Source organism: Sorex fumeus, unplaced genomic scaffold (assembly GCF_029834395.1).
Source record: "Sorex fumeus unplaced genomic scaffold, SorFum_2.1 ptg000044l, whole genome shotgun sequence".
Lineage (NCBI taxonomy): Eukaryota > Metazoa > Chordata > Mammalia > Eulipotyphla > Soricidae > Sorex > Sorex fumeus.
Genome location: NW_026606101.1, coordinates 10,663,822 through 10,687,215, shown reverse-complemented (window position 1 = coordinate 10,687,215; position 23,394 = coordinate 10,663,822). Strand labels below are relative to the sequence as shown.

At 49.7% G+C, this 23,394-nt stretch overlaps 1 protein-coding gene across 2 annotated transcripts in view; it reads right to left on the bottom strand.

The window, feature by feature from the left end:
• Positions 1-1,982: 1,982 nt before the first annotated feature.
• LOC130030128 (ubiquinol-cytochrome-c reductase complex assembly factor 1) overlaps positions 1,983-23,394 on the bottom strand; it is a 101,688-nt gene continuing 80,276 nt past the window's right edge. For both annotated transcript variants that reach the window (XM_056121325.1, XM_056121326.1), the window contains 3 exons: positions 10,566-10,643; positions 6,585-6,698; positions 1,983-3,399 (listed from right to left, as the gene is read on the bottom strand). In XM_056121325.1, the coding sequence (XP_055977300.1) occupies positions 3,265-3,399; positions 6,585-6,698; positions 10,566-10,643 (327 nt within the window). In that variant the 3' untranslated portion in view covers positions 1,983-3,264. The remainder of the gene's footprint in view (positions 3,400-6,584; positions 6,699-10,565; positions 10,644-23,394) is intronic.

The following is a 23,394-nucleotide window of genomic DNA, read 5'->3' as shown; positions in this document are numbered from 1 at the left end:
AAGCACTTGTTTCTTGTGATGCATGTACTTCCCTGTGTTGACAAGAGGAACCATGTAACATTGTCTTCCCTGCTTCTACCTTTGGAAGCCCGAAAGTTTTTATATTCAACTGCAAACCTTGTCACTGACCTGCAGGAGGCATCATGGGACAGGAAGAGAGCAGGGGCCCTTGGGCCAGGGTGTTCTTGGCCCTTCTGACTCTAGATAACTCTCCAAGTGGGTCCTCATGCACTCTCTGGAGAAATTTAAGTGCGAGGAGGGTGGCAGGGAGAGAGCACAGGGGTTGGGGCTCATGTCTGACACGCCACCCGGGATTGGTCCCTGGCACCACAGTTCCCTGAGCATCACTGGGTATGCCCTTAGCACTGCCTCTATAGGCCTGAGCAATGAACCACTGGGTGGTTTGGTAGAGTGTCACCAGGAGTGGCTCCTGGACCCTCCGAGGACTGCTAGAGAGACCCCCAAATATATCTAATCGCTACAGAACTGCTGTGAGTTGATGATTTAGAACAAAGGGGTCACAGAGAGTGCTCGGTGGACACGTATGCTGGAAGCCAGGTCTGATCCTGGTCCTACACAGCACTGGGGGCAACCTCTGAGCGCCTAGTTGGGAGTAGGACCTGGCCTCAGGAACCATTGGGTGTGCCCAACCTCCCCCAAAATCCCAGTAAGTCAAATAAAAATTGGTTATTAGCAGTCTAGGGTTTTTTCTTTGGCTTTTTGGGTCACACCTGGTGATGCATAGGAGTTACTCCTGGCTCATTCACTCAGGAATTACTCCTGGCGGTGCTCAGGGGACCACAAGGGATGCTGGGAATTGAACCAGGGTCGGCCACGTGCAAGGCAAATGCCCTACCCGCTGTGCTATTGAGCCAGCCCCACAGTCTAGTCTTTTGAACGTGGTTATTTCCCTTTTTTTCCCTCCCCAACCTGTAGCTTATCTTTGTTTTGGGGCCATACCTGATGCAAGGGGCTAACTCCTGGCTCTGACCTCAGGATCACTCATGGTGGGGCTTGGGGGACCCTATGGGATGCTGGGATCGAAGCCCTGGGTTGGCCACGTGCAATGCCCTACCTACTGTGTTTTAATCATTCTGCAATTTTACTGTGACTCTGTAATTGGCTGTGATCCTCTCTGTAATAGAGTATAGATAAGTATTAAACTATTCCTCCTCATGTGGGCCTTCCCTCCTTTCCTTCCTGTAGAGCTGCCTCCCAGGAGCCAGGCCTCTGCAGGGGGAAGCAAACAAAAGGTGACTGACCCCATGCCCACTGCGCAGAAGCCCCAGTGCCAGGAGCGTGCTGAGTATGTGAGAGCCATGCACCTGGACAGGACAGGGCCTATGGCAGCAGAAGGGTGGGGATCTGTGCACATATGGGGTCTCTCTAGTCGAAGAGGGACAAAACACAGCGCACTCTGCAGGTGCCCCCACATAGTTCACCGTGCTCTGAGAAGTGGGTACTCACGCCGGCAGGCTGGGCCCAGAGGCAGGAGCCGTTGTGGCCTCTGCAGTGTCTGGGTTTAGCCTGATGGTGAGGGAGAGTGGTCAGGGAAGGACCTCCATGGCGAGGAAGCGGAAGCTGCCTGACAGCACAGATTGCGCCTTGGAAACAAGGCTAGGTATTAGGGGAAGCGGGTTCGAAGAGGACTTGTCTTCTGGACACACAGGACGTGGCTCTGTAGCCAGAGGGATTTATTTAGGGCCCGAGAGACACAGCCCAACGGGGATGTTGAGAAGGGGCATCAAGCTCTAGACCAGGGCTGGACCAGGGCTGGCATCTAAGATTCTGTCCCTGTCAGAGCCTGTGATTGGAAAGCAAGCCCAGTAGCTGATCTGGGGCTCTGGGCTGGGAGCTGGGGCAGGGTTGCGGCCCCGGGCAGTAAATGGGTTAAGGCTCAAATAACTTTTATATATGAATTAATGTGTAGAGTTGGGAGCCAAAATCTGTTCCATTAATTTTTCCATCCATTCCAGGAGCAGTTAGGTACACACAGTAAAGTTTATTTTGGTGCATGGTATACTTCACTCCATTAAAAATAAATTAATCAGCAAATTCCTGCCTGGCTCAGCTCTGGTTTATGTAAATAGTGCCCAGCTGTAATGAGTTACAAGGTGTTATTATCTCACACACACAGAGGAGGCTTCACTCTTGGGCTCTGCTCGCAACAAAAGCATCTTAAAGAAACGCAGAGAAGGCGGTTTGATTTGTAATGTTTTCACAGAAGTGGGATATACCTCACCCATATAGAGTTTCTTTATATGAGTCATTTTATAGCAAGTTAAATGAAGGAAGTTTTTTTGGGGGGGCAGTGTGGTTCCCCACCTCTTTTCTTCAATTTAACGTCGCCCCCACCCCCACCCCAGAGATGGCCCGTGCCGGTGCTCACGGGAGGAGGGGCAGCGCGCCAGTGCTCAGCAGAAGCTGGGCAGGCTCAGAAAGTCAGTGGGCCTGGGGCGTGCGGGACAACTAAACCAGGGAGAACATTCCCCCCCCCCCCCTAAATCTCACCTAAGGGGGAGCTGAGGAACAGAAGACAGCGTGTTCCTGCCCTAACTCAGCGGGCGAGATGACAAAGGGGCCTTTGTTCCTGCGGCCCCTCCCCACCTTCTGGTCTCGGAGGACAGGGCCTGGGCCAGATCAGTGCTGTCTCCACAGACAGGCCACGAGCAGCAGAGACCCTCCGACCCTCTCCCGCTCCTTGGCTCTGAGCCTCAGCAGATGCCAACGGCTACCTCCTCGAAGCTTCTAGAAGCCCCTGGAATGAAAAGGAGCCATGCAGAGTTCAGTCTCCGTTTCTTTTAATGGCCACGTCAGCCCCACAGCTCAGGGCCGGGAGACAGAGCACGGTCTCCTGTCTTGCTCAGCAGCATCACAAACTGCTTCCGAGCTGCAGGGCTGGGGGGTGGGGTGCTGGAGGGAGGCTGCCCCTTCTGCCCCACCCCTTCTCAGGCCCTTGGGGAAAGCTGTTGATTGCACGGTTGCGGAAGGGGACATGGGGCGGTCTGTGTGAGGGAGCTCCTGCTCGGGGATTCTTGAGGGAGAACGCCCCGGAAGAGCTAAGAGGCTCCCAGCACTGAACCCTGAAAGATCAGACCCTTGGACATACTAAGAGGAAAATCAACACAAATGGGGCCAGGTATTTGCCAGAAGCTGTTCAGAGGTCAGTTCAGACCACTTTCTGCAGGATCCTGAGCCAAACAGTCACTGCTTCCGCGGTGGTTCTTCAGAGCTAGCTGGCCGGCTACTTGGAGGGACCAGCCATCAGAGACCCTCGTCGTTGTAAGTTGGGCAGCAGGGCTTCAGGACGCTCTGAGGATTCTTCTCCACTAGAGGGCGCCATCTCACTTCCCCTGTCAGAAGCAGGTCCTCTCCGTCCATGGAGTCCAGGTACTGTATCTGCAAGAAGAAAAGCGCCCGGCAGCGCAGCTGTGACTCGGGTCAAGGAATCCACCTTTGAGAGGACACAAAGAAGCTTTGGACCATCCCAGCTGCCTGCCAGCAGGAGTCTCTGCTCTCCCAGGTTACTTCAGATCAGGAGGTTGAGAGGAGTTGTCATGAAGCTCACTGGAAGACTGGGAATTTCCCATCATGCCTCTGAATGTGCCTAGACACAGACAGACAGACAGACAGACACACACACGCATGCACATGCACACGCATACACACTCTCTCACTCCTTCCCCTCACATCTTCCTGAGAAAGCTCCTGAGCTCAAGAGACTGTGAGTCCTGTCCCACCTGACCCCGTCCAGTGCCGTTGGGGGGGAGGGGGGAATGCTTCTCACAGTGGTGCTGCCACGGTGAAGCAGTTCCCTCTGCCACTGAAGGCCCTTCTCTGAGAGGAGCAACAGTGAGTGCTCCCCAAGGGACTCTGGGAACAATGGAAGGGGCAGGGCACCACCTAAGGGCCTCCCCTGTCCTCCAGCAGCCCTGAGCACATGGTTCATGGTTGCTGACCGATGTGTGTGCCCGGCCTTGGCCCCTCCCGGATGGCCATTACGGTGGCCTCCTCCCAAGTGATCTCCTTTCTGCTTCCCCCCTCCCGCCCCCCATCAGCCTTGTTTCCGCCCGGAACTGGAGGGACCAAGTGCTAAATCCTCTGTCGCCCCACCCGACACAAGCATGGCTCCTTCTGGGCATCCTCCCTTTGTGCCTCCAGACTGTTCACACTGCACCCCCGGGCTCTGGCTCCAGTGAGCCTGGCCTAACGACCCTCCCTGGCCCAGGCTGGATTCCACTCCCCAGCGCACCCAGGATCGGAGAGAGGGCGTCTGTAACAGAGAGCAGCCGTGCGGTGGGGAGGGTGGCTGGCAATTCTGCGGGGGCAGGTGGTCTAAGGAGTGGTTAAGCGTCAGGAGATACACTGGGGTCGCCAGGGGGATTCCCCAGGGTGGTGGGCACTACCCCATGCACCTGCAAGTAGCACCGGAAAAGCAGAATAAGGAGCACTTAAGTGAACGGGGAACAACTGCACCTGAGGAGCCATTTTGGGGGTGAGAGAAGATGAGAATCCACAGGGCCATCGGCCTCTTCCAAGAGTTCTTTCTCTCCCATTGTTCCGACTGGGGCCGCAGACTCTGAACTCAGCCTGTATGTATTCCCACAGCCTGCACGGAGACCTCTCGAGCATGGTCGACATGCCCCTAAGCCCGCACCTCTTCAATGTCTTGCACTGGTCCCTAATGCTGCCGCCTGCCATCTCCTGGGCTCAAGTCAGACTCCAGTCTCTCCTTTCTTCAGACTCCCCAGTGCTGTTTCCCGGTATCACCTCACACACGGACTATTCCAGAGTTCGCCTTGTCCCCAATTGGCTTCTTGAGGACAGAACTGGGTCTTATTCATCTCTGCTTTCTCAACAGAGCACCTGCCCAAAGGCCTGCTGACAGAACTGGGTCCCCACCAAAGCTCCCAACTTCCCAGAGCACCCCATCGCCATTTTCCCATTGCCTGCCTCTCCCTGCGTCTAAGCGGGCTTCCTACGGGGGCACCGGTGTAGCAGCCCTTTCCTTCCCGAGAGAGGTGCCAGCTGTGCCCTGTGGAGGTCCCTGGCATAAGCCCACCATGGCAAATGGAAACACTGGGTTGTTTCCCAGAGACAGGGCATTCGCTGTGCCAAGTGCCACTCCGGTCTGAGGGTGAGACCAGTCAACAGTGAGTCTCAGAATTCCATGGGTGGGGCCCTGGCCACAATGCCCTCTAAGCAGCCCTGGCACAGCTGAAGAGTGGTCAAACAGCAGCTCTGGCTTCCAGCGTTCTCTCCCCACTGCCCGCCAGTACACGCGCCGGTCCTATCGCTCCCGTCCTTTCCTCAAAAGCTGGGACTTGGCTTTCCCTCTCCCAGCTGGTAGTGGCTTGAAGGTCATGGTTACAGGTGACAGGAGTGACTGGGCAGTGAGGCCCCCTCGGCACCAGGGGCCAGGCCCATGAAGCAAAGGTGTGACTCATAGGACAGCCTGATCTGATGAGCTGGCGGGGGCAGCTGAGGCCGCTAGTGACTTCATGAATCACCCAGCTTGGAACTCGCGGCCAGCTCTGCAGCCCTGCTCCCCGCGAGACCCTCTTCCTTGTCACGCCGCCCTCTCGGCTTCTCATTGGCGTTTCCCTCAGATACAGGGGCAGGGTTCAGAGGCAGCAGAGCGGTCTGGATTGTCCATGGCACTGAGTTTAACTCTGGAGTTTTCTTCTAGAATCTTTGGCATCAGGGAAACACCAGGAAGGAGCCTGAGGGGTGAAGACTGCCCAGTTGGAGGGGGGAACAGGCCCGCGTGACTGGAAGGGATGCATGGAGAGGCTGCAGAAGGGTCAGGGCATGCTGCCTAGGCTGCAGAATGGCTCCAAGTTGAGCAGGAAACAGGTATCGTGCAGCTTATAGTGGGTGCAGAAGGGGGCTGCGGTGGGTAGTGACACTGTTCCCCAAGCTCATACCTTACAGGGTTAGGTGTGTTTAGGATCAAGTACAGCGCTTGGCACATGCAGTGAAAGGTTTTGAAAGCTTGAGACAACTCAGTGCCTTTTCTCCTCCGGTCCCAGGCCGACTCCGCTGCTGACCTGATCTGATATCCCACTCCTGGGGTCCCGGACCTCAGGCCTCCACAGACCTCGGGAAGAACATCCTGTCTTTCTTCCTTTCTTTTTTCTTTTTCGTGGGCTGGAGCGATGGCACAGCAGTAGGGCGTTTGCCTTGCGCATAGCCAGCCCAGCCAAGCCGGGTTCGATTCCTCCGCTCCTCTAAGAGAGCCCGGCAAGCTACTGAGAGTATCCCGCCCGCACGGCAAAGCCTGGCAAGGTACCCATGACATATTCAATATGCCAAACACAGTAACAACCAGTCTCAAAATGGAGACGTTACTGGGCCCGCTCGAGCAAATCGATGAACGGGAGGACAGTGCAATGCTACAGTGGGCGGGGTGGGGGGAAGGCACACGTGGCCGTGCTCAAGGCTTACTCCTGGCTCTGCTCTTAGGGATCACTGCTGGTGGTGCTCAGGGGAATACAGGGGGTGCCAGGGATTGACCCGGGTTGAACGCTCTGACCCGGCACCCCCTTTCTGTTAGGCCTTGGGGGCGGGGGAGGGCAGCTCACCTGCTTCCTCACATACTCCACCAACAATTCCAGCTGGCGGGGGTCGTCACATTTCTGGTTGAAGAAGGTTCTCCAGAGTGCAGCAGCCAGCCCGTGATCGTCCGAGAGAATCCCCTGGAACAGAGCACGAGACCTTCGGTCTTTGAGGGAGTCGCAGAGCCCTGACACGAGCTGGGGCATGGCGAACGCGCCTGCAACCACACAATCAGCTCAGGAGACCCTTCCTCAGGCCAAGGAGGTGGCAAAGGACCGAACTCATGCACTGCAGCAGGAGCCCGGGCTTTGCTCCCTGGCACCTCACGGCATGGCCAGGAAGGCCCCCTCAGCACTGAGCTGGAAACAGGCAGCCCCTAAGCACCACCAGGTGTGGCCCCAAACCAAAAACAATGAGAAGAAAAAGAGGAACCTTACAGAGAGTGAGAAATGGAGCGACCAATGCAGCCTGCTGCTGGAAGGGGTCTTTTGAGAGCAACTGGTTTATTATTTTTATTTATCTATTTTCTTTTTAATGATATGTAAGTTGTTTAATTTTCTTCTTTTTTTATTACGCTATTTTTTTTTTAATTAGTCGAACACCATGAGATACAGTTGTAGACTTAGTGCTTGGGTTTCAGTTATACAATGATCGAGTACCCATCCCTCCACCAGTGCCCATTCTCCACCACCACTGATCCCAGTAGCCCTCCCATCCCCACACCCCATCCCCCCCACCCCACGCCGCCTCTGTGGCAGGGCATTCCCTTTTGCTCACTCCTTCCTTTAGGGGAGAGCACCTGGTTTAACCCCAGCATTTCATCCAAAGCAAGAGCCTGGGGCCCAGAGGGGCTGGGCTGATGCAGCATCTGATCACCCTCCCCAGCTCCATCCCGTACCCGGCCGGCCCCCCAGTTTTGAACACATTTCCCAGGCACAGAAGCGGGGGTGGCCGACCATGACTCCTGGACCAAGGATACTTGGCCTCACTGTCACATGTGGGCTGGCCGGACCACAGCAGGATGTCCCGAGCCTGCCTGTGCACGCACAGTCGTCCCTCTCAGCACTGAGGAGGGCTCTGCTGGGCAGCTAAGCTCCCACAGAGGCTAACTGGTGCCTGGGCTAGGGAGCTGGGGCCACTTTCCGGCTAGCAACTCTAAGGGGTGGGGGTGGAGGGGCCTCACTTCCTGGGTGAGGATGAGTGAATGGGAACCCGAGAAGCTTCTGTATTCAGGAGCCAGAGTTGGGAGCTTAGAGTAAATGGCCCGACTATGTCCTCGCATTGCCACTGCTAACTCAGGGACAGAGGTGGTCCCCTCAGCCTGCCTCTTAACCTTCTCCCATGGGGAAAACGCTGTCAGTCAGAGATGAGGAGTTTGCTCTGGAAGGCACCTGTGACTAGGGGTGAAACAAGAACGGAGTCAGAGTTCCCAAGGCCTATTGGATGTGAGGGCGATTTGGCAGTAAGACCTGTCATCCCACTGAGAACTAGTGTTGACTGGGCTGATCTGGCTGGGGGGGGGGGTCCCCATTCCTCCCTCATTGCTCCATGTGTCTTAGTGGGCAGGGGAGGGAGGGGGGAAGGGATTCTCTTCCTCTCTCACCATTTTGTCTGTCCCTCTGGATACAGCACACTTGGGTGAAGAGGACAGCCCTGCCAGAGATCTTTCTCCGGCCGGGGCTATATAAATAGCCGCACTGCCTGTTAGACGCCCCCTCCCCCTCCACCCACACTCAAGCTCACAAAGGGCAGCTCAGCATCTCGCGGCTGGGCACCGTCTTTGGAAAGGCCCAGTTTCTTAGGAGAAGAAGCGAGAATACTGCTCTCTGTCCTGCAGGGTTGTGAGAATGAAGAGACAAGAGCATGAAAGCCCCTGTGAGTGGTAAATCATCACACAAAGGCCCAGGATCACTTCTCGGCCGTGATGCTATGGGCTGGCCTGTGGGCATTGCAGTCCATGAGGTCTTGGCCTCAGGCCTCCTGCCAGGAAGAGCCATGTCCGGGATAGGGTGCTGACAGTGTGACGGAAAAACATTTCACCTGTTCCAAATGCTACCCGCTAACCCCCTTACAACTCCACAGCTACGAGCGCATCCTGGCACAATGGCTGAGTCAGGAAAACCAGTTTCTTCCGGCACATGGCACAGAAAACCAAGGACAAGCTCGGGCACATCACCATTCTCCCAGCTCTTTGCTAACACAACAGCCTGCCTGGGAAGTGCCCTGGGCGCACACCCCAGTGCTGCTGGCAGCCACCCACATGGGCTACCCGGGAAGAAAAGGGAGTGGGAGGCAGGGGCACGCGGAAAGGGAGCTCCGGCAGCGGGTGAGGGGCTGGGGCAGGGCAACTCCATAAACTGCAGGGCCGATGCTGGCTGTGATGAGTGTGAAAACCTGCCTCGGCTCCAGCCTCTCCGCGGCCTCCCACAGCGGGTGCCCCAGGACTGCAGGTGCCAAGAGAAGAGAGATCACCCGCCTCATCTGAAAGATAAGGACGCTGAGCTCAGAGGTTATCTCACTAATTGGTAGTGGGACTGGGACCAGAATGCACCGGGGAGGCCAGGGGATGGTACCCCACCGACCACAGCGAGGCCTCATGCATGCAGAGCAGGGGAACAAGAAGAAACGGTAACTGAATCAGTGCGCCCTATTCTAGCTGCAAGAAGGGATGGTGACTGAATCAGCACGCCCCATTCCAGCTGCCTTCTACTCAACTGTCAGCAAGTCAAGAAAAAACCAAAAACAAGAGACTAGTCCAAAAGAGCAAAAACCTTCAAAGGAAGAAAGCCCAGAAAGGGAACAAAGGTGCCCGAGACCGAAATCTCAGGCCGCATAAACATTTCCCCAGTCTCTGAAGGGCTGTGTTTGTTTCCGCTCATTATACGAAAAACAAACAAACAAAGCCAACACTCCCCCCCACTCCCCCCAACACCAGCAAGCTTCCTGCAGGAAGTTGTGACATCTGGTGTAAAGTGACTGAGAGGAAGCCAAAGGGGCTGCGGTCTGGCCCGCCCTCGAGGGATCCTGTCTAGGTTGGACTCAGACGGGGCACCATGAGGTTTGCGTGCTGAACCCAGGGTGGTGTGGCCACGCAATCTGAGCTCAGAGGAGCCGGGCCAGCCAGAGCCAGTGCAGACACAGTGGCATGAGGAGACAGTGGGTGTGCTTGGTGCACAGCAACGCCCCTCTCTCAAGTCTCAGCATCTGCAACCCCTTCCTGTCTGGAAGTGTCGCTCTATCGAGAGATCCGTCTGCTCCCTTGTACACGGTCTGTCTCCAGGAGAGGGTGAGAGCCGGGGGAAGCAACAGACCACATGGGTTTCACCCAACAATGTACTTCCTGTGTAGAGCACATGGTAGGCTCTGAATAATCATCAGTTAAGGGTTCTTTGGTGGTGGGAAGGTGCAGTGATCTTGTACATCAAAACCATCCACTGGGCCAGAGCTCATAGCTCATGGGCTCCTTGGGGACAGTTTCATGAATTTTGAAAGTGACTACCTATTGTGCCCAGGGGATGTGGGCACGGGCCTGGGTGTCCTCTTCCTCCACAGCATGACCAGGCCCTGGCACCACTGCTGGGTGCAGCCCCTGTCCCAGCAAAGTGAGTATGTCTTATTTTACAATTAAGCATCCAAAGTGTGATTTTTCGGGAAGACCATGCTGTTGACACATGTGCTGTGTGTCTCTCTGGGGCACCTGAGGTGAGACAGTGACTGATCTGCCTTTGTCCCTCCAGCCAGCACCCCACAGGCACTCAATAAACGCAAGTTAATTGTATGATTTAACCGTATTACTTACACACTGCTCTCTTCCCCAAGCAATCGGCAAACTGCTGGGCACGCTTGCCGGAGTTGCCAAGGCAATAAAGACGAGGAAATAAACACTCAGCCCCAGTGGCAGGAGCGCGTAGCCCCCACGGCTCCCCCTGAGGCTCTCATGGAAAACCTTTATTATTTGGGGGGGGGGGGGCACTATTCCACCTAAGGCTTGATAAAAGTGCTCTTACCTCATCATATCCCAAGATTGCTGCATAGAAGTTATTTGTCATAAGGATCATGTTCTTCTTCAGGACATAGGAATTAACCTAGACAAACAAAATGGTAGAAACAAAAGTATGAAAGAAAGAAAGAAAAAAAAAACCAAGTTTTGATTTTTGGGTCTGACCCACTGTATTAATCTTATAATGGTACCCAAGAGAGGGTGCCAGGGGATCAAACCACCAGGCCACCCCCACACTTCCCTGATCTGTCAGAACTCCCCACAACCTGAGAGCTGCTTTGAGGTGTTGATCTCAAAGACCATGAAGCAGTTAATTCCATTTAAGGAAATGACTTTGTGTTAGATCCAATGAACACAAAATAGAAGATGCACAATCTAGTATGGGCAAAGAGCCGCGTAAAGCTCATTATGCCGCAGGGTGCTGCCTTGGTGTTCTTCTACAATGGTGAGCAAAGCTGGTGAAGTGGAGGCCCAGGGGGTCATCCCAGGCACCGCAGGAGAAAAACCAAGCGAACAAAACAAAACCAAAACACCTTCAAAGTGTTAAGTAACAAAGGAAACTTAGAAGATGGATGGTACCTGTTTGGGAAGGTGGGGAAGCATTCTCAGAGGAGTGAGACAGGAAGGAGAAGTGCAGAGAGGGCATTAGGCAGGGCAAGGGGGGAAATGTCAGAACAATGCGAAGACACGCTGGGGCTGGGAGCAGGGCAGAACGGCCCCCAGGACCGTGGAAAGAGTCTGTCCCGGGGAGGGCACTGGGGAGCCTTGGAGGGGAGAGCAGACTGGGCCGGACTGCCCCAAAAGGGCATTTTAAAATGTAATTCCAGTAGAACCTCTCTCAGGGAAAGGTCAGGAGGACCTTCAACATGACAAATCTTCAGTAAAACAAAATTTTGGTCGCCAGAAATATAACCTCCAGGAATCTGATTGAGGGCAGGGGCCATAGTTTATTTCCTTCTGAAACTCCAACAGAAAGTCTGGAGGCTTATAATGTGTATTAGGTAGTAGTGGCTTTAATATTTATTTACTTTGCTTTTTGGGTCACACTGACAATGCTCTGGGGTTACTCCAGGCTCTCCACTCAGGACTTACTCCTGGTGGTGCTCGGGGGACCATATGGGATGATGGGGATTGAACCCAGGTCGGCCGCATGCAAGGCAAACACCCTACCCACAATATTATTGCTCTAGCCCTGGCTTTAATATTTAAATACAGGTTTGAGTACAACCAAAAGTCATTTGAAACTTTCAATGGAGGGTAAGATTTGTGCCTGTCCTGCTCAGTCACCACCATGCCCACTGTTATGGCCACCTTTGACCGAGTACCTGTTATGGGTCAGGTACTAGACATCACCCACACCCTGCTGAGAGGGGTTGATGTGAGCTGGTCATGGCTGAGCAGACACAGAAAACAGAGAAGAGCTAATTCCCTCTCTGATGCATAGATAGGCCTACTAGTCAGACGTGTTCTTACCTGCTCCAGGGCTCTCCCTTCAATCTAACTGTTCTCTAAATTGCACTGTTCTCCCATTGTTCATTGATTTGCTCGAGCAGGCACCAGTAACGTTTCTATTGTGAGACTTGTTGTTACTATTTTTGGCATATCGAATACAACACGGGGAGCTTGCTAGGCTCTGCCGTGCGGGCAGGATACTCTCGGTAGCTTGCCGGGCTCTCCGAGAGGAATGGAGGAATCGAAGCTGGGTTGGCCACATATAAGGCAAATGCCCTACCTGCTGTGCCATCGCTCTTTAACCAAGAAAAATCAGAACCATAAACATTCAATGTCGGGTGTCAAAGGCAGTAACCTGCCGGGCAGACAGGGCATCTTGTTTTATTTCAGGCCACATCTGGCAGTGCTCTGAGCTTCCTCCTGGTGATGCTCACAGGACCAGGTAGTGTGTGGATGCTGGGGATCAAACCTAGGCCTCCAGCATGCAAAGCACCCTTGATCCACATCCCCTGTCCAGGCAGAGCGAGTTTCTGTGTTGCGGCAAACCAGTAAGCTTTAAAGCTGGAAGGCTTCTCAGAGATCACCTGCCTCAATCCCTTGAGAAAATAGGAAATTGAGTTTCTGAAAAGGACTTGTCCAAGATCATACATGCAGTTAGTGCTAGAGGCTGGAAACAAGCTGATTTCTGAAAGAAGAATGTTAGTGCTCCACCACGAGTTGGGCATTTCCAGAGATCACTGACAAATTAACTGACAAATCTCTGTTTATGCTTTCCAGCATGTCTTTTTATGCACAAACATACTTTCTCCTCTTAGGGTGCACCTACATACTGGCTTGCAATTGCCCAGAAAGAATGCAGAGCAGGTGTTGAATTTCTTTCTCCTCCTCCCCTCCCTCCCTCCTTCCTTCCCTTCCTCTTTCCTTCCTTCCTTCCTTTCTTCCATTCTTCCTTCCTTCATCACTCAGGTCTGTGCTCAGGGCTGACTCCTGGCTCTGCACTCAGGGATCACTGCGGCTGGGCCCAAGGGACCATATGGGATACTGGGGATCAAAATCTGGGTCAGCTGCCTGCAAGGCAAGGGCTCTACCCACTAGACTATCACTCCGACCCCTAGAACCTGTTAGCCAGGCTGCTTCTACTTGAGTCACAAGTTAGTCTAACTCGAGTGACCCACATGCTGCTTTTTCCCTCACCTCTGGTGGAGAGAGGGCAAAGTGCCACAGCGAGGAATGGCTTTCAGATATCATCACCCAGGCTGGATTAGATCATGCAAAGGGCCCTTCCTGGAACAGGGTGGACGCTCAATCAGTGAAGACACATGATCCTCAGGCAACAGGTGAGGGTAACTGAGAACAGCTTCCCAAACTACTGGACTCATCCCACTCGGCCCTTCTAGGCAGTCCAGAAGTCAGAGGGAGCTGGATATGCCCTGTGGTGAGCCTCTGGTGGGATGTCATTGCCTCACTTGAGCTTTCGTTTGCTGGTTTGCAGATTCTGTGTCTCCAGTGCCTGATCATTCCCTAGGGCACGCACCCTGCCCATGAGTACACAAATGGACAAACCAGATGAGAAACCCGTCCCAGGGAGCACTGGGCTAGTCCCTTATTAAACTCTTCTCCTCTCCATAATGCTTTGCTTCTTACAAAGACCCAAACACACCAGCACCACCTCGGAAAGGTTCCTTTATATCAGTTACTCATATTTTCCCATTTATTTCAGCTATTAAAATTCATGCAGATATTTTATAAGCCATCAGGATTTGGTGACTGGTATTACTGAATGTTTAATAATAAACTAAACAGAAGAAATCAGAGGGTTAAATGATGACTGCAATTCCTGTAATGACTTAATTAAATTTTTATTGAGTACATAAACTATGATGTCATTTCTAGCCAACCATATACCTGCTTTCCCAGCATGCCACAGGGTGGGAGCACGGGGAAGGAGGCGAGGCTAAATGAACAGCGAGTTTCAGCTCAAGTGGGGAGGGGAGCAAGGCTCATGGAACACACTCAATAAATTATCCCTTCATTTTTAAACAAAGTGCATGAGTTATAATATATTTGCCATGCACTTTTTATGACATAATAAAAATGTTACCTTAAGGGTTACTTAACACATGCTACAAATGTTATAGCAGAGGCAGGCACAAGGGGCAAAGAAAACAAACACGAGCAGGCCAGGGACGGGTCTTGGAGTTTATGTCCCCGGGGAACAGCGTAGTATATTAAAAAAGAGAACCCAAGAAACAGTGTGGGGGACAAGAGTTCAGGGTTACTAATAAGCAGATTAATGAATGAGACAACCAACAGGGAACACCAAGTGATAATGAATCTTGCAGGGCACATGTGTAATTAATGTATTCTGGAGGAGGAACATTCGCTTTAAAAGGATGCCCGTTCATATGAGGCCGATTCGCAGCCTTCTTTCCCTTTTTCACTGGGGTTGCTCTTAAAGACTCCTCTCTGGATGCCTAATATAGGAACCAGATTGTGAGGATGGAGGGACCAGCAGGCAATCAAGTTGCCCTTCTGAGCATGTCAAAGTTCTTTGTGACTAGTTCTTGGTAATTTTTCCTGCCTCACCTTCTTCCCACTCCCTTACTTTGATCTATTCTTCAGCCAGAGGAAACTATGTTCGGATTTCATCAACATGTCAAGTTCTGTTGAAGTTCTTGAGCACACTACCACTGGAAATTCTCCTCCCTTCTTTATCCACTAGCAGGCCGACCCCTTATCTTTACAGATGAGATCGTCTAGAAAGCCTCCTCTCTCCCCCGTCTACAGGTGCCACCGTGGTGCCTTGGGTCCAGGAGCGATCTCATCATTCACGGCTGACCACAGGCCAACAACTATGCTGAGAACTTTACACGTATAAGCTCACTTCATTTTTCTCAAAGACTTAAAGAAGGGTATCGGTCCTCCCCCCAGTTCAGTCAAAGAAACTGAATGTCTGGGGAGGTGAGGGCAGGAACAGTTGTACAATACAGAGCAGTGTGACTGGTGCTTATGTATACTGGAGCAAAGGCCACAGGTAATACGACTGTCCCTTCATGTTCCTCCACGTCAGGTATTTGTAGAGACAGGGCTGAGAAGTGCTAACATGGTGCTGAGGAAATATCACCGAGAGCTGCCCAATTCCGAGGGTAGCTAGAGATGGGTTGCCAGATGAGTCAAGAGTGGCTTTTATGGTGGCTTATATATCAGACAACCCTGGTACAACTAAGCCCCACTCAGGGGGAACACTGGGGGAAGGGGGCAACTCTGGTACTGAAGGGAGAACGGAAAAGGCTGGACATTTTGAGAACTGAAGCATTAATGAATATATCAAATTCATCACAAGGCTGCAATGCAGTACAAAAGATTACAGGTCACATTTAATTGCCTTTCAAGTAGTCAGTAATGTCACTAGCTAGATGTTTGCAGTATTAACACCAAGGGTGACAGTTACTGTGCTGGAACAGGCTCATGAGCACTGATCCCTGTCAGCCTATTTAATGTTAGAAATGTGCTCACTGCTCACTGTGGAATATTATGAGATATACTGAAACGGGGGGCAGGGGAAGAAGAGGGAGGGAGGGAGGAAGGGGGGACGGGGGGGGAGAGAGAGAGAGAGAGAGAGAGAGCAAATGCACTTTTGCTTTGTTTTTTGTTGTGTTGTTTTGGGGACCACACTCGGCCCTGATGGTGTTCAGGGAATGATATGGGATGCTGGGGATCAACCTTGGGTTGGCTGTGTGCAAGGTAAGTGCCCTACCTGTTGTACTATCGCTCCAGCCTCAAGACTATGCCTCAAGACTATGTAAAGATCTCTGGATCTTTTAGCAAGGGTCACAAAATATAACACAAAAATCTTTCTAACCATACATGTCTGTGTGGTAAAACACATGCATGTATATGAGAGAGGTTCAGAGAAAACTGTGTAATGACAAGAACAGAGAAAAGCAAAATAAATAAAACAAACAGAAAGCTGGGCAGTTTCGAGGCCAGAGATATAGCACAATAGGTAGGATGCTTGTCTTATATGAGGCTTGACCACTTGATCACTTGACATCCATTACTCATCAATTTGCTTGAGTGGGCACCAGTAACATCTCCATTCGTCCGTGTCACATGCTAGTGTAGCCCAATGGCGTATGCTTGTTCTAGGAACATGAAGGGCCTCAAACCAATCATTCAGGGTCTTAACAAAGAAGTCTGACCATCTCATAGGTGGGTGGCCAGGAGATCTTTTGACGTCTCATGTAATCCAGCAGTCGTCTCTAAATTTCATTACGTGTCCAGCCCATCTGATTTTTGATGCCTTGGCAAACGAGACAGCGTCCCTGATTTTTGATCGTCGACAGAGGTCGGAACTCCGGATTCTTTCTCTCATTTGAATGAAGTGTGATACTCCATGCATATCTCTTTCGATTGCTCTTTGAAGAACTGAAGAGTGTTCTCATCCTGTTTTTGTAAGGCCCAGGTATCTGAGGCATAAGTTAATGCAGGATCTACAGTGAAATCAAAGAGATGTGCCCGGAGTCGGAGGTTCTTCGTCCTCTTAGCTATTTCTTCGACACTCTTTAAGGCGTTCTAAGCTGCTCTCTTCCTCCTGTGCAACTCAGGTGCCAAGTCATTTGTCATGTTAACTTCTCGACCTAGGTACACTTAACTGTTGCATTCGGAGATGTTCGTTCCATTTAGAGTGAATGGAACATTAGGACCGAGATCGTTTCTCATAAATAATGTCTTCGTGAGATTCAGCTGTAGTCCGACCTTTCCACACTCATGGTCGAAGTCGGCCAGCATTTGTGCCGCTTGGCTACTATTTTGTGTTATGAGAACAATGTCATCAGCAAAGTGGAGGTGGCGTAGTTGCCGACCATCTATCTTCACTCCCATTCCTTCCCATTCTAGTCGTCGCATGATGTTCTCAAGGGTGGCATTAAAGAGTTTCAGTGAAATGGTATTACCCTGCCGAACCCCTTTCTTGATATGGATGATCACTTCCTTGTAGAATGGTGAGATCCTAGTAGTGAATCCGCAATACAGCTCATGGAGAATCCTGATGTATTGCGTTTGAATGACCTTTTTGGCTAGGGCTTTCACGACCACTTCAGTTTCAACAGAATCAAAGGACTTGTTTAAATCAATGAACATTAGACAGAGCGGCATCTTGAACTCCCCAGAAACCTCAATGAGCTTGGTTATCATGTGGATATGGTCGATTGTGTTGAATCCTTTTTGGAAACCTGTCTTGCTCGCATGGTTGTCCTTCATCTAGTGTTCTGACAATCCTATTCAGGATGACTTGAGTGAACAGCTTGCAGACAACAGACAACAGGCAGATCGGCTGATAGTTGCCGATGTCGTGGATGTCTCCCTTCTTGTACAGTAGTACAGTCTTGCTGGTTTTCTATTGGGATGGAACCTTGAGTTCAGACAGCGTGTGAAGAGGTGAGCCAGTGTATTGATGAGTACTGATGGCAGGTTCTTCAGGTGTTCGGGTCTGACCTTGTCTGGGTCAGGTGCTGTTTGCTTCTTTACCGACAAAATGGCGTGTCGGATTTCGGAAGGGGGAATGTTGGGAACAACATATCCATCCTACGGAATTTGGTATGTGGGCAGGTGGAGGTGGCTATTGAAGAGAAGTCTGAGTAGAAGTCATGGATGATATTAATCTTCTCCATCGCTGTTCTGGAAGATGTGATAGATCCATCAGGACATTGGAGGGCAGTCATCTTGGTCTTGTAGTTGGCAAAGGACAGGCGGGCACTGCAAATGCTTTTCCCGGCTTCTGCTGCATCTGTCAGCACTGCTGCTCTTCTCTCTTTGAGGTTTTCCTTTATTGCTTCTCTGCACTGCTTTGCAAGCTCAGACGTTCGCTTGCGGTTGCCTGAGGCTTGCACCAAGCCATGTTGGCCAATGAGCTCAAGAGTTTTTGAAGACAGGTGTCTTTTTGTGGCTATCTCTCTCTCTCTCAGCATTCCTCGCACAATCATGGAGGTGCTGAACCAGTTGATCATACTCCTCGTCAATGTTGTCAACGACAGCATCTTCCCATGTTGCTGCAATAGTGCCAAAGAGCTCCCAGTTGGTGGTCGTTCTGGGAGTTCTCTTCTTAAACTTTGCAGCCTTTCTCCCTGCTCTGTGAAGTAGAATTTTGCATGAAGGAGATGATGGTCCGATCCCGTTTGGAATTTTGGGACAACGGGGACATCGATCAGGCAAAACTGTCGATTGAATATGATGTGGTCAATTTCATTGTGGAACTGTCCACTGGGAGACTCCCATGTCCAACGTTTAGATTCGGCCTTCTGGAACTGTGAGTTACCATCGATGGTCTTGGTCAACATGATGAACTTAGACAGTCTCTCACCCTGTTCGTTCCATTCTAGGCCATGGGTCCCAATGTAGAGTTTTTTGGCTGATCTTCTCGGTCCGATCTTGGCATTAAAATCACCGACAATGATCTTGTAGAAGGTGTGGTCTTCTTTATAGAACTTCTCCAGCTCCATGTAGAACTTCTCAATTTCTCCATCATAATTGGATGTTGGTGCATAGACAACGAAGATGGAAACTGCCGGCAGACAATCTATTCAAGTGTAATCATCTGATTCGGGTTGTTAGGCATTCGAATGAATCAATGCTCATGGCCAAGTGCGTGTTGATAAGGACACCAACATCACCAATGCCTCTTTTGTCACTTGTTACGATGAACAGTTCTTCTCCAGTGTCGAAAACAGTGTGATGTGATTGATGCCTTCTCATCTCGGTCAGATCCATGATGTTGTACTTGATCTTTCACACTTGTACCATCAGGTCCTTGATGGATGCATCCGATGCCAGCGTACGTGCATTGAAAGTACAGTCAATTTTGTTCTTCTTCATTCTGGCAGTCTAGTTCGGCCTTGAGATTTTATCCACTTCTCCTTCCTCATCCTTCTTTTTTTTTCCCCCTTCCTCATCCTTCTTAACGCTGCCATATTGGTGACTCTTTCAGGGTTGGAGAATGAGACCCATTATATTTACTGGTTTAGGCTCTGCTGTGCGGGAGGGATATTCTCGGTGGCTTGCCACACTCTCCGAGAGGGATAAAGGCTTTTAGGGCGGCCTCTAATTGCCATTGCAGGTGTTCCCACCATTCAAACCATATTTGAACCATATCAAATATGAGGCTAATAAGCGTTTAATCCCCAGCATCTCATATGGTCCCCTGAGTGATTCCTGAGTGTAGAATCAGGAATAATTTCTGAATATTGCCGGGTGTGCCCCCAAAACTCGGTTGGTTGGTTCTCCCGTTGTTCATCGATTTGCTCGAGCAGGCCCAGTAACGTCTTCATCGTGAGACTTGTTGTTACTGTGTTTGGCACAGTTGGGAAGTTTCTTTTTCCTTTTAAAGAAATGATGTGGACACTTGAGTAGAGCAAGTTCAGCTGTAATGAAAGGCTGACCTAGGGAAAGCATGCGATAATCCCTACATCTCATTTTAGTAAATCACCTCACACTTCCAATGCACGTGAGATGTTTGCTATGCTGAAATGTCTAAATAAATAAATAAATAACTCCAAGCCTAACACCTTATTTATTCTGAAAAATCCCATTTTGCTACTTGGGATCTTCCTTTTCAAAATGTGCATGGCCTGAAGTGTCCAGAAAAGCAGAAAAGACAAGTGTTCCTGTCTGGCAGCAGGACAGCAGAAGCAGCAGCCTTGCTTTCTCATGGTCAAGTCCAGGAGCCTGACTCCTCTGGTTTGGAGAACAGTAAAGCAAGAAACAACTATCCTGGAAAACTACAATCATTTACCCACTTGATAAGGCATAGGGAATGCATCAGTCTGTCTGAAAATCACCTTGGAAAGAAGCCGATAAGATGCTGTAAGGTCACGAGAGGACCTAACTCCCATGGCAACTTAATGTTTCTTCTCTGTTAGCACATACTGATAAAAGGAACATAATAATAACTACAATATACTCTCATTTCTGATTTAAGCATATGTATTTTCCTTTTTTGGTTGGGAGAGTGGTTGGGTCACACCTTGTGGTATTCAGGAGATACTCCTTGCTCTGTGCTTAGGAATATCTTCTGGTGGTACTTGGGACCGTATGGTGCTGGCGAACAAACCAGGGTCAGTTTCATGCAAGGCAAGTACCTTCACCACTGTATTATCTCTCCGCATTTCTGAAACTTTTTTTCACCGTATCACACCTCACAAGTCTCATGCTTAGTCCAGTTAGATCAATATTGGTTTGAAAAAGATGCTATTTTAACAACGGCACTGATGGGACAAAATCCTAAAGGAAACAATAACCAGGGTCTATACTTAAAATGTCTATTAATGATCATAACAGTAGTGTTGGCCGTAACGGTGACCACACACACATTACGTCTGATTTGACAGCACTACCATGTGTATCATTTTATTTCAGTGTGAAAACCACAACCTTACCCTACAGGCTTTCACAGCATAACTGCTCCTATTGTCATAATTTTATAAACAAGAAAATAGAAGCACAAATTAAGGGACTGGCTCCAAGGTCACACTCAGCTTGTAAGTGACAGTACTAGGAATTATTTATTTTGGCTGGAGCAATAGCACAGCAGGTAGGGCGTTTGCCTTGCATGCAGCCGACCTGGCCGACCTGGTCGACCTGGGTTCGAATCCTCCACCCCTCTCGGAGAGCCCAGCAAGCTACCGAGAGTATCTCGCCCACACAGCAAAGCCTGGCAAGCTACCCATGATGTATTCGATATACCAAACACAGTAACAACAAGTCTCACAATGGAGATGTTACTGGGCCCACTCAAGCAAATTGATGAACAACAGGAGGACAGTGACAGTGACAATGACCTCAGGGGATACACCTGCTGCAGTGCTCAGGGGGCATCTTTATATCAGGTCTTTCTGATGCTGATAAGTCAGATTTAAAAAATCATCATACATGCAGAAAGTTATAACTGCTAATTTCTGAAACTGGCAAATAAAAGTAAACTGGAAATGATTCTCTCTGTCTCTCTCTGTCTCTGTCTCTCTCTGTCTCTCTCTGTCTCTCTCTCTCTCTCTTTCTCTCTAATCTCTAATGAAAATACAAAGTGGCCAACTGAGTTTCTATCTCACTGGCCACTCTAAGATGGTAACAGCCATTCAACTTTCTTAAGTAAACAGGTTAGCACTAACCTAAGTGCCAGTGCACATAAATTTTTGCCAGACTATGTCTTATTTGTTGTTAAGACACAAAAACTGGAAGGTGAAAACAGTTAATTTTTGGTTTGGGGCACTGATCAAACCCAAGCCTCCAGCATGCAAAAGCATGCAGAGCCCTTTGAGCTATCTTTCCAGCCTAAAAACAGTTTATTAGCATTCACTAACAGCCAATAATCAAGGTAGAACCAATCAGTAAGACAACCACCTGAAGTGAAAGCAAAGAATAATTCCATTCACACCGATTAGTATGGAGTATGGCTACATTTTAAAAAAGAGCAAAATAGCCCAGCGGTGGAGAGGTTGTAGAAACATTAGAACACTTATGCATTACTGATAGGAATGTAAAATGGTACAGCCACCATGGAAATAGTTTGGAGATTTCTCAAAAGGCTAAACATAGAACAGCCTGTGACCCGGTAAATACACTCCTAAGTATATATCCTCAAAAACTGAAGCTGGACTGGAACAAATTGTTTGTATACCAATGTGGTGTATGATGATACTCTTCACACTAGCCAAAAGATGGTGATAATCTATATGATGAATAAATAATGTGTGTACATAATATACAAAAGAATGTTCAGTCACAAAAGGAATAATTTTTTTTTTTTTGGCTTTTTGGGTCACACCGGCAATGCTCAGGAGATACTCCTAGCTCTGCACTCTGAAATTACTGCTAGTGGTGCTTAGGGGGTCATAATGGATGCCAGGGACCAAAACTGGGTCAGCCGTACGCAAGGCAAATGCCCTTTTCGCTGTACTATTGCTCTTTCTTCCCTCTGCAGTACTGCTCTGGAATGAAATTTTTATGCTACAATAATGCTGAACCTGGAAAGTAATTATTCCTAATGATAAATATTGTATGTTTCACTCCTCTGAGATACCTTGGATGTGGTGGTGATGCTTTTTGGTTTGGGGCCAAACCTAGTGGTATTCCGGAGCAATTCTTGGCTCAGTGTTCAGGGGTTACTCCAGGTACCTTGGAAAAGCAAATTCACAGAGGCAGAGAATAGAAGACAAGCTACTGGGGTCTGGAGAGAGAGGAAGTTGGGGAGTTGTTATGTAATTTATTGAGGATGACGAAAAACTGTTGATGAGTACAGGTAAGTGGTGGTGGACTGAATAATCACTGTAACTGTCCTCCCGTTGTTCATCAATTTGCTCGAGCGGGCCCAGTAACGTCTCCATTGGAGACTTTGTTGTTACTGTGTTCAGCATATCAAATACATCACGGGGAGCTTTCCAGGCTCTGCCCTGTGGGTGAGATACTCTCGGTAGCTTGCCGGGCTCTCCGAGAGGGACGGGGGAATCGAACTCGGGTCGGCCATGTTGGCTGCGTGCAAGGCAAACGCCCTACCGCGGTGCTATTGCTCCTGTGATAATATTTATTTTGTTTGTTTTTGTTTCTGGGCCACACCTAGCAGAGCTCAGGGATCATTCTTGGTAGGGTTCAGAAGACCATGGTGGAGTGCCTGGGACTGAACCCAGATTAGCTGCATGCAAGGCAAGTGCCCTACTCACCGAGTGTTATCTCTCTGGCCCTTGTGAATGTATTTAATACCATTTAATTGTACTTAATATTATGTAATGTCTATTTTGCTACAATAAAAGAAAAGATAATTGCCATTACAAATGGTTCTTCTCGGACAGGTATTTCAATCTGTGACTCAACCAAGTGCATATATTTAAAGCCTCACATATGATACTTATCCCATTCTGAATAGTAGCATCATAATAAAATAATTTATGTCCTCACTAAATCAAAAGCTATCTACGTACAGAATTCTATATTATACATGTTCAAAAAGCATATGTTGAGTGCCTAATGTATTCCTAGCCTTGCTGTACATACCAAAAGATTAAATAAAAGTTCATAATCTTGTGTAAAAGATACAGCCCCTACAAATAATTATAATGCTGATGTAAATACCATGTAAATGGCCTCACAACTAATCTCAGAAGAGATGCCAAGCCAATGAAACTCACAAGTACACTGGTCTTGGAACTGAAAACCGTGGGGCCTCCTCAGGAGCGGAGCTGCAGGCCAAGAATCAAGAATCATCCCAATTCCATAGATCCTGGGGCACCTAGAACATGACACCTCCAAATTCTATAATACCAACAGCTCAGCAGGAGCACAACAAATTAGATGGGAAAGTAGCATAGAAGCCCACTAAGTTCAGTAAGTGAAAACTA